This window comes from Bombus terrestris, chromosome 2 (genome assembly GCF_910591885.1).
Source record: "Bombus terrestris chromosome 2, iyBomTerr1.2, whole genome shotgun sequence".
Lineage (NCBI taxonomy): Eukaryota > Metazoa > Arthropoda > Insecta > Hymenoptera > Apidae > Bombus > Bombus terrestris.
In genome coordinates, this window is record NC_063270.1 from 16,854,691 (window position 1) to 16,868,427 (window position 13,737).

The 13,737-nt window shown below is 40.6% G+C and overlaps 1 protein-coding gene across 2 annotated transcripts in view; it reads left to right on the top strand.

Moving 5' to 3' along the window:
• The window catches only part of LOC100648236, a 42,627-nt gene extending 31,238 nt beyond the window's left edge, over window positions 1-11,389 (top strand). For both annotated transcript variants that reach the window (XM_048409688.1, XM_012320284.3), the window contains one exon: window positions 639-11,389. In XM_048409688.1, the coding sequence (XP_048265645.1) occupies window positions 639-818 (180 nt within the window). In that variant the 3' untranslated portion in view covers window positions 819-11,389. The remainder of the gene's footprint in view (window positions 1-638) is intronic.
• The last annotated feature ends 2,348 nt before the right edge of the window (window positions 11,390-13,737 follow it).

Sequence of the window (13,737 nt, forward strand, 5' to 3'; positions counted from 1 at the left end):
TCTTCAAAGCGGAAATTAATTGACAATTAACCGGTATTAATGCGCTCCTGGCCGCGATTTGTGTTTCGCGCAAGTGGCGCCGCTATTCCCGAGGGAGCTCGGTGGACCTTAATCGGCGGCGTCGTGTTCCCCCCGTGCGTCTCTCGTCTTCTCGTGTAAATTCGAAGGGATCAGGCACAGAGAACTCGATAAAAAGAGCGCGGTGCTTTCTCTACGCCGGAGGCTTAGCCGCAAGGAGTGTCGAATCGACGGTAATTCCGTCCAATTAGGACACTCCCAATTAGAGGAGCCTTAGCCCGAACCCCGTCTTTCTTTGGCCCACCCCATTTCCCTGTGATTCTTGCTCCAACAGAAACACGACAGCTCGTCGAGTTCCTCTTATCGAGGTTCTACGGAGAACGTTGTGTCTTTCTTAAACTTACTTCCTTCCTCAAATTCTGTAATCTGTCCTACTATGTAGTAGTGTCGGCTTAATTGCAGCGATCTTTTTTCCTTTTTGAAACTGTATCTATATAACTTTAGGATCTTATAGAGGGAAGTTATGGTATAGCACTACCAATATAGTACTTGTAGCAAACTATACAGCAATAAAACTAAATCTGATGGAATACTCAGATCGTTTCTCTGCTGTGTTGCAGGCCGCCGAGATCGAGAAGTCTCGACTGAGCGCGATGAACCCAAGCTTCGCAAACACGAACAACACGAGCGGATCCACCGACAGCTTCCTGTCGTTGCTTATCCCAGCTCCTCTCCGCGAGACCTTGTGGACGACGGTGGCCCTGTATCTCGGATGGAGGTTGGTCTCTCGTCTTCGATAGGCGCAACAGAATTGTCGTTTCGTCGTCACGACAAACGACTACGATGCTTCGAGAACTCGAAGAACGATTACCCAAGCTTGGAGCCACATCAGGGACAACCAGTACGACCTGTCGCTACTTGGTAAACCAGCAGCTGTTCCTTCCTGGCCCGTTACACGCACCACGTGCGTCCGGATACCATCACCCGGTATCGATTATTCGAAGGTCGAAAGACCGATGCCTAGCCAGCAGGAAGGGCTCTGCTTGGACGATTCCCGCTGGACGTCCTACCGGAATATCCAACGCGATATCTTGTACGATTTATTTTCTATGTATGCGTGTCTATCGCCTTCCGCGGTCGAGAGTGCACTAATGCTATATCGTCCTCGTCCTGTCGATGGTGATGTTTCGAGCGAGGATGAATACTCGGAGGATGAGGAGGACGAGGAGGAGGAAGTCGAAGAATTCGACGAATACGGAGGTATAGATAGCGGTATCGACGACGAGGATGACGAGGACGACGAAGGCGGAGCTTGTCAACTCGTTACTTGTCAAGGAGTCAGAGTTATCTGAAGCCAAGTACCATTTCATACTTCTCTGATGTTTGTTGTTTGACGATGATTCGATGTAAAAAGGAGACCGATGTCGCGTACATTCGAGTAACTCTGCCTCGATGACGAACAAAGACTCGCATCTAGAGTCTGTGTTCTTTTTGATTTGTCTTTCTGATTTTGATTTTTTAATGTTCCGCATCGACATCGGTCAAGCTCACGGTTACTTAGAGCTATAGTTAGTATCATCTTGCTCGAGAGAGTTCATCTTCCGCGTGATCGTCGCGCGATGGACTCGGGATACAACATCGATTCCCAGGTGCATTCTCGCCCGCGGCAGCGATCGACGTGTATTATCGAACACCGACTGTTGGTTCGATCATGCCGATCGTTCGCCTTTAGGTTATGTTGCATGGTAGAAAGTTAAGAAGATAATATAAATATATACATATATATATATTGGTTATTATATATATATTATTATATATATATTAATTATTATATATATTATTATATATATATATTTCTCCCGGGTGAATTTACAGATAATATTCGAATAGAACGAATAGCGAAGGTGACGATCGCATTGTGACACTGGTCTTGGTGAGGGTGACGGGGAGCTAAGGACGAGATCCAAAGAGGACTTAACCCAATAATCAAATGATGATCTCATTACTGATATAAAATAAAAAAAATTAAATAAAGTAGTGTGATCACGGGAACGGAACAGAGTAGACATTGACATTTTCGTTTCTCCGTACAATCTCACTTTGCTCTTCTTCGTCTGTGTTTTTTTCCTTTTTTTATCGTGCATTTGCTTAATTTCTCGTTACTCGTAAGACATCTCTCTGTTCCGTTCCCGTCGGTAGGAAGTATTTTGACGTGGCTTGTAGATAACGCGGTTACCTAGCCGATACAGGCAAGGCAGAACTCTATCTGAGATATCATGATACCGCGCCATGTCGTTCCGCGAGCGGTCGATGATCCTCGAGGAGAAAAAGATGGCAAAAGGATAGAGAAGTCTGCCAAGACACATTTGTGGACAATTTGATTCAGGTGATTTAAAGTATTCGGAATTGATCGATTCAAGGGTCGATTAATTACGATTTTTGAAGAACAACGACCGTGGATTATGATCGATATCGCTGGACGTTCATGGCGATGGTCGAATCATCTGTACATAGAAAGATTTTCAAGGGGAGTTTCTCTCTCTCTTTCTCTCTAACTCTCTCTCTCAGTATATTCCAAAAGTAAAAGAACAAAAAAAAAAAAAGAAATAATACTATGAGAAGAAAAACTCAAAGAGAATAAAGAGAAGAAGAAAAGATAAGATACGCGATTGAGCAGGTAGGGAAACGGGCGAGGACATGTAACGTGAAGAGGGGAGCAACGTATTGTAATTGTATAGAGGATTTAACTAAAATAATTAAAATTCAGTAAATAAGTCGACATTTAATAATTAAAGTAGATAATCGATAGATCGAGGATCGCAGCATCTTAATTGGCTAGCTGCGTGTCCCGTGGACAGTTTTCGAATGATCTCCGGTAGCTTAGCTCTTAGTGGCGCCCTCCTCCACGAAGGACGCCCTTCATGACACTCGTGACAAAGGATTTCTCACCCTTTGCTCCTGTGTGTGTCATTTTTTTCTATCTTTCTCTGCTATCTTTCGTTCCACATATTCCACATATTTTTCTCATTTTTCTTTTTCTTCTTCTTCTTCATCTGCTCACAGTGTCTTTCGCCGTAACGTTTACGCTTTTCTCTTGATGATCGACGCTCGCGTCTCGTCATTTCCATTTTTTTAAACAATCTCATTCTCTTCCCTCTGTTTCACTTATCCTTTCTTCTGCTCTTATTTTCCTCTTCTATCTTGTTATTCATAGATTTTCACGATTCTGTGTTCTTTGAACGACCATCTTTTGTTTGATCTCGTTAATTAGCGTGTATTTAGGTTTTGGTTGTCTCGTATATTCGCGATTCCATGCCGCGTCCCGCCAAAATTGGCGCGAACGTTCGTAGGAAGCTGAAAGTGGAATTTATAATTAAAGGATAGTTAGAGTATCCCTGTTTCGGGCCTCGTGCTGAGAGTCTCGAACGGGATGAAACCAAAATCATCATAAGGCTGTCGATACGATAGTGTATTCCCGTGGACCGTTCTATCTGTCTCTCTGTCTCTATCTCCCGAGTAAAGACTTCTCCTTTTTTATATATCTATTTTTTTAATTATATACATATTATACATATATAATTATGTATAATATACATATAATTATCAATATTTTTATTACAATTATTATTATTATATTATTATTATTATTATTATTAATATTATTATTTTTTATTATTGTTTGTTTGCCCATTTTTTCTTCCACCTTAGGTAATAGATAAGATTTCATGACGTTCTCTGTCAAAGTATTCCAGTGTGTAGAGAATATAGTAGTATTTATTTATAGATAAAAACGTATTCATATAAGTCTAAATAGGATTATACGAGTATTCGCGTTGATCGTATTTCTCGCGAGATAATTAATACTGCCATTCGTCCTAATGATGAAACGCGCGTGAGAGGTGTGTGTCGTTTGTCGAATGAATGAACGAGTGCACAGAGATGTAGCAGAAGCCATCAGCTCTGCCTGAATGCTTCTTCGAGGTAGCGTGTATATTTTTTCCCTCTAAACGAGAAAAGTAAAGACACGCTACTGCATAAAGAGGGAACACCCTTTAGAAAGAAAGCGTGCAGAAAGAAAGGATGATTGTCTGATTGATTCTCCGAGGAAGAATTTCAATTGGTCGCGTACAGGTGAGCAAAGTGAACGCGAGTACGTATTCACGGAAACCGTTGCTGTTCATCGTCCGGCCAATTCGAAATAGTTCGACGGACGGATTACCTAGAGTCGTTTGATGTTCTCGTCGTAAAAATAGTAATTTAATATAACGTATTTTTCACTGACTACTCATCGCCAGAAATCATCGAACATGTTTCTGGGGAGCACAAGTTCTGTGCTGAGCCGACCATTTCTTTCGTTCCATCCTGTGATTTTTTCCACACGTCCGACGTGTGTTCGTTTTTGTTCTTCCTTTTTGGTTGAATTAATTGGCGATAGTATGTTTGACAGATGGTTAAGTCGTATCGCATGTTTAATCGTGTTCCGTTAGATCGATAAAGAATTATCGCTCGAAGTTCGAACGACATTTTGTTCGACGTGATTTTTCACGGTGTTGCTCCAATCGTCTCCTCGTTCGATGGTAGTTAAACTCTGTTAGAGGTTCAGCAGAAACTTGTCTCCGGTTTTCTCGTCGTTTACTTTGTTTTCTAGAATCTGTTTAAGTTCTTTGTCGATCGAGTTTTCTTCTCTCCTCTCTATTTACCCGAGGAGGGGGTAAACACGAGAGTGAGCAGGATCGTCGTACAATTGTGATGTAATAAGATAGTAATTGCCATTGGCGTCGTGAGAAGGGAGCCGGCGAACAGGGCTCTCATCGCGCTCGCGAAACCTTTCTATATTAGCATTCCGACCAAAGGAAAAGGAAGTAGAGTTTGAACGTGAACGTCGTATGCACGTAGTTAAACACAAAATATTGTTTCGTTTTTATTAGATATTTTTTCCCTTCCTGTTCGTTCCCTGCATTATCGCGGTGATATCAGCGCCCAGAGATGGCCTTTGAGACCGCCGCGGCTATACTTAATGAAATCTCTCTCTTTCCGTTTGCGTTCTTTCATTTTTTTATTTTTGCCTACGTCCTCTTTGCGCGTACGTTTGCCAACGCAACGCGCAAAGGGGGAAAAAATGAAATAGAGCACCGAAAAACATGAACAAATTTTTGCCCTGTGCAAAACATAGCCCCGTTGTAGGTTTAAGAGTCAGAGTAAAAGAGAACAATTAAAGAGATAAAATAGAAACCGAGGAAAACGCGATTAGTAAAACGAAATAGAAGCTATTACTACCAGTCGAGCAAACGATAAGCCAATCAAGCACATGGGATTAAGATTAAACGCGACCACAGGAAATAAGAAAAAACGCATGTACATAGCCGCTTGTTCGTGGGGCCGTAAAGTACCATAACTGTCTACGATTTGCTATTGTCCCCTGAGCCTCTTTGTTTTTTTTTTTTTTTAGTTCTCTACTTTTTTTTCCGTTTCCTTTACGGTATCCTTTCCACCCGCCGTCTGTTCATTTCGTATTACTTTCCTTTTCATGTTTTGGTTTCAACTTTACCACGCTTTAGAAAAACGGTAAAAAAAGCCAACAATCCTCCTCCCCTTAATAGAAGCATTTTTACGTAGCGTAGTAGTCAGCCATATTGAGAACGTATTAATTATATAAATAAACATGAATAAAAGTATATATATTATAATGGAAAACACTTATATATAAATATATATATATATATATTTTAAATGGTATATTTGGATATATATATTATTATCGAAATGCTATTTCGTAGCATATTGTGCGATATAAAAGAATGGTAGTGATGTATCTCAAAATGGTGAGCCCGGAAAGAGAATGAACGATTGAGAAACAAAAGAAAGGTTTTTTGAAAGGAAAAAAAATGATCGGAAAGAAGAAAGAAATGTGCAGGTGTTTCTCGTTTGGAGATGATGATTTTTCCTTTAACATAACATAAATAAATAAACTTTAACATAAATCGGAGAACGACAGCCGAGGCTGAGATATAAGCTACAACTGTGACTATGTGGATCGTGGGGGGCAGGCTGTGTTACGAATTTCTTCCTTTTCGACCTCGTTGTTACAAATTTTACTCGAGGACCACTGGCCGATTTCTTCGATCGATATTAGCCGAGAGCCATGTTTTAGTCGACAGAAGAAACAAAGAAATAAATCCTTCATAAGTCGAGCCAATAATTTTCTGGATCATCGAAGAAAATCACAAAAAAAAAAAAAAAGAAAACAGTCCAAAGAGTTCAAACAGAAATCAATCAGCTCAATCAGATCGAAGATAAAAAGAAAGGCTAGTCTAACGAGTAACTGGCCAACCAAATAGCTAAAGTCGAATAGAAGCAGCCCGCCTATCCGAGATCCCCGCGCGTCAAAGCGTCACTGTGATCTCGTAATTATTAATGAAATATCTGATTATTGTAACGAATAATCGTATGAATATTATAATGTACCCGATCCCTTCACCCCTTCCCAATTATCCCCCTAGCCCTCCGCAGGAGTAAGAGAGAGAATGACCCCGTTTAAGGGCGGAGAAAACGTGTTCGATTCTCGTATCGGGATCGAGAGCATCCCATATCTCTCGTATTTTGTTTCTTTCGTCGTTTCGTTTCGTTTTCGTCTCGCTCTCTTTCCAATTTCCATCTAAATCCTACTCTCCTTTATTACTCTCTGCTTTTTCCTTTTTCTTTTTTTAATTCGTTTCAACCAAATGAATTGGTGAACCGTAAGATTAATTCCCTCTTGTACGTGTTAGCTCGTAATCGTAATTATTAATTGTAAAACGAAACTTTCCAATGATCTCTCGGTGGCGCGTCTCCCGAAGACGAGCAAACTGGTCTACCAACGGCCGGCGTGCTCTAATTTTCTTCGCTATTTTATTCGCCTTATTCTTTATCGTTTTTATCGACTCTCTTCTTTCTACTTTTTATCTTCGTCTTTAGGATCAAAAGATATCGACGCCTCGTCCTTTCTTCCTCTTCCCCTCTCCTGATCGCGCCACCGAACTTTTTACTACGAACGAAGCGGGCGAGCAAAGGGACGCTCGAAGAGGGCAAAAACGAAAGCGTGGAAAATCACCAAAAACAGTCTACGTTGCGGGGTAGATCGGTGAACGATCTCGCCTGATGATTCTAAGCTAGGTTTACCACAACGGAAATTGATTATTTCGCTGTACGTTCCGCGCTCCATTAAACGCCCGCGAGCTTATCCTTGTATCGATCATTCATTATGGTTAATTAATCGCGCGTATCAAACCACCGCCAGTCGCATCGTGATAATTATAAGCTTTCGAGGTTACAACACGGTGTTTGATAGATGTTAGACTAGTGTTTTATCGGACCACTTATTGAGATTTTTCTATTTCTTGTTTTATTTCGTCCTTTTCTCTTTCTTTTTTTTTTTTGTTTTTTTTTTTCTCTTAACAAAATGAACTAAGATACGGAGATCTGTTGTTCTTCCTCTGTATTTGCTGTCTATTTGTATCTTTTGTACTTTGACTCGCGTGTGTGTTGTGGCTTTTTTTTTCTTCGAAGGTATTCCGGTTCCGTTTTGTTCGTTCGTGGGATAATTTTCAATTTCGTCGATGTTTGTCGATCGAGATCGAACATATCGTTATTTGACGAGGATCTTCAATCTCGAACAAGACAATGTTCGATTTCATCCGATTCTTCTCATCTAGCGACGCACCATGAACGATATATAAAACTTGAATCTCCCGCCAGTATTTAAGCCGGGGTTTTCTCGAGTTGCTCGTGTGTCCTACGATGTTTCCAACGACTTTTATCTAGAATCCGAGAACCGATATCGAGCGGGCCCCGATTCAATTGCAAAGAAAACAGGAGGGAAATCGCGAAGCGTACTGTATTTAACGAAGAGAATAATAAAAGAGAAAATTGCAAATAATGAATGAAATTAGGGGATACTTACATGTATACAGCTATACACGTACATACACATACACGAGTATACAAAGACAATGACATAAGTGTTGCATAATCGCGCGTGTGATCGAGCGAAAGTGAAAGAAGAAAAAAAAAAAAGAAAAGAAAGGAAGAGAGAATTGGAGATGTTTCATTTGCTCATACTGTTCTTAAGTTTGCCATAAAAAGAAAAAGAGAAAGAAAGAGAACTTAAGATTTTGCGAGACTTGGCGATTTTTTGCGGTCGAAAACTCGCGAGTCTCGTGGAATAACGTTTTTATAATGCGTGTTGCGTATTTTTCAGGTGCCAACCATGGCAAATTAGCCGCCGCGAATTTCTTTGTAACTCCTAAAAAGCGAAGCACGTTGCCATTTTGTCGTGTCGGTATTCGCCCATTTCGCGATTCTGCTTCATCAATGGTATCTATCTGTCTGTCTGTCTGTCTGTCTGTCTGTCTGTCTGTCTGTCTGTCTGTCTGTCTCTCTTTCTCTTTCTCTCTCTCTCTCTCTCTCTCTCCCTCTCTCTCCCTCTAGAAGTGACTCACAAAATCGTCTGTCAGCTATTTTCACTTTATTCATACCGCCAAGAAATCAGTTTCTATTTATTCTGTGTATGGTATGTACAAAATGCAACGGTAATAAACGACAGAGAAGAAAAAGAAACAAAGTTCTTCTTGTCCAATTATGAAAATCCCAACATGATTTTTATTCTACAAAACTAACGTTCGATTTCAATGGAGTCACGTCTAAGAGACATAATAATACTTAGCCTGTAATATCCGACCGTGTGTAATCGTAATTGAATGTGCCCCACTTAAACGTAAGACGATGATTGTTCGTACCCCTTAAACGCCTAATTAAAGCTAAAACAAACAAAAGTAAAAAAAAAATCACGAAAAAAAAGAGTAATAACGTTACCTGTAGCCAAATGTCCCGTGGACCATATAGACCGCCGCGATCTGTTCGTAACACTATATGCGAGAGAGAAAGGGCTAGAAAACGTGTGATCGAGACGCGGAGGGATCAATCTTTCTCCCTTGGTCCCTCGTTCGCGAGTGCGTATGAGAGTTGCGTGAAAGTTAGAGAGACATCGAGGCGAGCGAAACAAAGCGTTTCGCGATGCTTTTCTACGTGGAGAAAAATCCGCGAAAACGAAACAAAACGAGAGAAAAACGTACGAGATGGGAATAAAGAGGACGAAGAGAGGAATAAAAAGAGGCGTGGCGACTCTCAAGCCGTTTGTAAAGCTCGCAGCAACCTTGTGATAGAGTCTGGACTCGCAGAAAACGTGTTCAATTTTGCTACTTTCCTTCTTTTTCCCCCTTGCTCGAGAGAGGCGAAGAAGCGAGAAACGTGAAGAGGAAAAACGGTCGTTCCTCGATCGTTCCTGGGTTCTCTCGCTTAGCTCGCACGAACGAAGACGAATTTCTTTCGCGTGTACGCGCCAGAGAAAGAATGAGAAAGGGAACGCGGGGAGAAAGAAACGAAAGCAGCGAAACAACGAACGAAAGACAACAGAGAGAAATATATATATATAATATATATAATATATATATTGTATATGCTTAGATGCGTATAGTAGAAGTGTTTTACGCGCGAAAACGTTTTATTGCGAAACGCGGGAAAGAAATATATATATATATATTTTGAAACGAAATTTCGTCCAGCTGACCAATCCAAAGAAGCGACCAAATAAATGAAGGAGAGGGATAACGATGCGAGCCGTTGCATAACGCTTGAGGTGCTTAGAACAAAACAAACAAATGAAAAAAAAAAACGAATAAAAAATGAGAATAAAGATAAAGAAAGGCAGGAAAAGAAGAGAGACAAAAGAATATGAAACAAACAAACAAAAATTTTTCTACTCTGTACTCTGTATAACTTGTAACTCCGTAAACGTGTGTGTAAGAGGAGAACTTCTTTCTCTCTTTCCTTTTTAGGAGTTTTTGCGTTTTCGCTTAACGACTGTCCCGATGCGAGTGATTGGACGGAAGACGTACGGCGGTCAACGTGATATGTTATTTACAAGCGTAAAATATCGTATTATGTAACAGGCCCCCCTTATATCACGCGTAAGTGAGAAAAGTGCGGCACCTACCGTTAATTTATTTTTTGTTTTCATCCAATTCTTTTTCCCCTTTTCTCTCTGTTCTTTTTACTTTTCTACTTCACTCTTGCCTCTTTTTACGTTTCTTTCATCCTATTTTCGTTTCCATACCCTCTTCTCGCTCATTTTTTTTTTTTTTTTAACTTGTTTCTTCTTTGGCCTTCTCTTAAATGATTATTCGAGCGAAACGAGAAATCGACAGATTATACGGCCCGATCGTTTCATCGATTTCTCGGTAAGAAAAGAGAACAAAACAGGAAAAGAAAAGGAATGCGCCGTATTCTACGTATCTTACGCGTCCCTTTGGGGGGCGCGTAAACGCCGCGACATTTCACTTCTCTATTCTTGCGTTCTCGATCTCTGTTTCTTCTTTTTGTTGCTCTCGCTCTTCACTTTCCTTCCTTCGTTTCCCTCGAGATTCTCTATTCTTTACTTTAAGTATGGCCACGAGTTTGCCCATTCATCGTTGACCACTTGGATCTTTTCCTTGACTAAAATAGAGAAACGATATCTTCTATATCGCTTTTCGTTAAGAAAAATGCAAACCGAGCATCGATATCAAGAAATCAACGAGGAATAAGCAAACCGAAGCCCGATCATACGATGCTGTGTTATTTAAGTCACTACATAACTACGTTATTGATTACTTTTGATTTTAGTTTATGACAATTTTTTTATGTTATTAATTTTATTTGAGTAGGATTTTAAGTGATACGAGAATGTATTATTATTACCTATTATATATGATTGAATTATTATCTGAATATTATTATAATTATTAATATTATTATTATTATTATTATTATAATTCTATAATCTTAACATTGTGTAATTATTCACTCCCCATAGTCGTTACTTCTACAATTGTTCTCGCGTCCGCTGCCCGATCGCCGGTCGACGCAACGCCCCGAAGACGTCACGACGCTTCTCGCTCCCCTTCTTTCTCTCGCGTTTGCTCCTCTTTCGTCCTTTCTTCCTTCTTTATTTTGTCTTCTCTTCGTTTTGTTCTCCGGTATTGCAAGATATGTGTACGTGGATACACACAGGAACATGCACTCACGCACACAGATTGACGTTCTTCGTGTGGTGTAGCGTCGACCATTGGGAGTTCGCAAAGGGACGGGGGCATCTCTTCGCTACCCGCGTGTCTTTCATTGTACAGATTTTTTCACTTTTATAGTTATCGATATATCGTAATGTTATGAAATGTCGATTGCGGCGGTGTCATTATGTGTCGCCATTTTATTACTGTACTTGATATTTTTTTTATTTTATTGAATAAATGTGAACACCGAATGTATATGAAGACGTTCGGGTGATTCTTCGAGCGCAGTTCGATTTCTCTTTTTCCCCTCCCACACCGTTCCCTTCTTTTCATTCTTCTTTCAGCATATTACGTAGAAGATAAGTAAATCGTAAGAAATGGAAGAGAAACATCGGGTTAAGCGTAAGTTCCCGAAATACTATGCAGACATCTTCAAAAAGGATTACGACAGATAACGTATCGACCTGTGCGAAATTGAAACCATACCTTCATATCTTAATATGGAATTCTCTAGTTAGAAATTATCAGAGATTATATCCAATATAGATGAAAATCGATAAACCTACCTATTACACGTAATTACTTAACAGTAAGGAAGCTTGTGCAATCATCATTAATCTAATTCCAATCGAATCGTAATCGAATATAGTAGCTCTATGGCTAAGAGGACCGTTATCGTGTACTTTGCTCCGACAATCTAAAAATCTGGAAAAACTGCCAAGCTTCGATCAAATGAATCACTCGATAATTCTCAAAGCAAACATTGACATCGAAACTTTTGTTTCTAATAAAAATTTACGCTTGTTCGATTAATGAACGTTACTCATAGATCGATCGGTCATCGTTCGCACGAATGGCATTCTCCAAGCGCGAACCAGAAACGGACAACAACACGAAGAACAATGCTAATCGTTCTAAGATCGACTAAGATCGCCGTGACATTCGATTACGAAGATCAGCGGTCCATTAATAATTTATTTCGATAATCTTTGACCGCCTCCAGGGGATAGCCAGTCCGTTTAATCTGTATCGATCAGCATGGCAACCAGTTCCGGTGTTTAGAATCGGCCTAATGGGTTTCCTGAGACGTGCCATCTGCGAACCTCATTACTAACGGATGTGACCGCAAACCAATCAACCCCCGACGTTCTGTCCGGGTCTCGTGGTGGTCGTAAGACGTTGTCGCGTGCTCGTAGATTAGAAGCTGCCAGTGAGAGCTACGTATAATGCATCGAGTCGCGTTAATAAGAACAAATCGGTCCTATCAAACCGTCGACGTAGATCAGAACTGATGGGAACAGGTAAGGAGGTTGATACTTCTGTTGGAAGATTTGGTTCACTGTGCGATTGTTGACCGTGCGGCTGACAAATGATGGACAGCGGAAAATAATAATATAACTGTCACTTTGGGATTAATCGACTAAAACTGTACGTTACCATTCATTGTACCCGTCTTTTTCTTTTCTTCGCTTTTCCCTTATCTTCGTGAAATCCTCTGACTCTTCTCTTATTCCTCTATTTATTTAATAATACAGTAATTCGAGATGGAAATTAGTTGGAACTATGAATTTATTTAAGCACGAAAAAGCGATTTGATTTCCAATTGATTTTTATTGGTTTGCATTATTGGCAAATGGGCATTTTCTTAATACAACGACCCCTTCGATCGTCAAAATTGCGGGATAACCGGTGTTAGCGAGCATAATTCGCATGAAAAGTACAAGTGGGATGGAAGATACGCAGGGTGGCGGAGTGGGTGGCAGTAGGAGGACGCGAAGGATGACGAGCAGAAATGGGAAGGGTCCGAGGACGGGTTAAACCAAGTGCACATGTCGCCAAAGCGCGCGTGTCACCGGCTAGCCACGGTATATCTGGCATGCATCCATATGCAGATCCCCATTGATATGACAACATTTACATACTGCATATTCGCTCTGGGCCATATACTCGCTCGCCAATTCCCCATTGTTGGCTTTCGGCCACCAGTGCGTTTGATTGACATTATTGGTCGCGCCGCTGACACCAGATTACATTTCTATTTGCATACATTCGCGGACCAGTTTGATCCCGCGCGAATCTCCCTTCATATTTATCCCATGGACCTGTGTGTGTGTGTTTTTTCTTTTTTTTTTTTTTTTGCCGTCTGCCACCTCCCATATCGCGGGGGCGACGATTTCCGCTTGGTGTTTCCGCGCGAGGAACGAACACGATCGTCGGATGACAGCATCGCGATTGCCTTGTCCTGCATCGTGTAAAAACCAGGATTGTCTGGAAATATAGGGGAGACGAAGTGGTTTCTAATTGCCGGATAACGATTCGTGCAGAGAGAGATGAAAGGGTTGAAAAAAGCTATGATTTTGATATGGTGAGAATTACGCTATTCGAGTGATCGACATTTTTGTATTTTTACGAAAGTTACGAGTAAAACCAAGGCTAGGTAAAACGTGTTTTTCATGCGTGGATCACAGCAACGATTTTCTTTTCTGTAAAAAATTTAATTGTACATAGGATAAATTATGCAAAGCTGACGATAGCCAAAGTTTTCTGCTTATAATTTAAAAAATGGTTGTAGAACAGGATGAAGGGACTCGAAACAGAGTATCTTTCGAGGATTATGTTCTTTTAAAAGTTATAT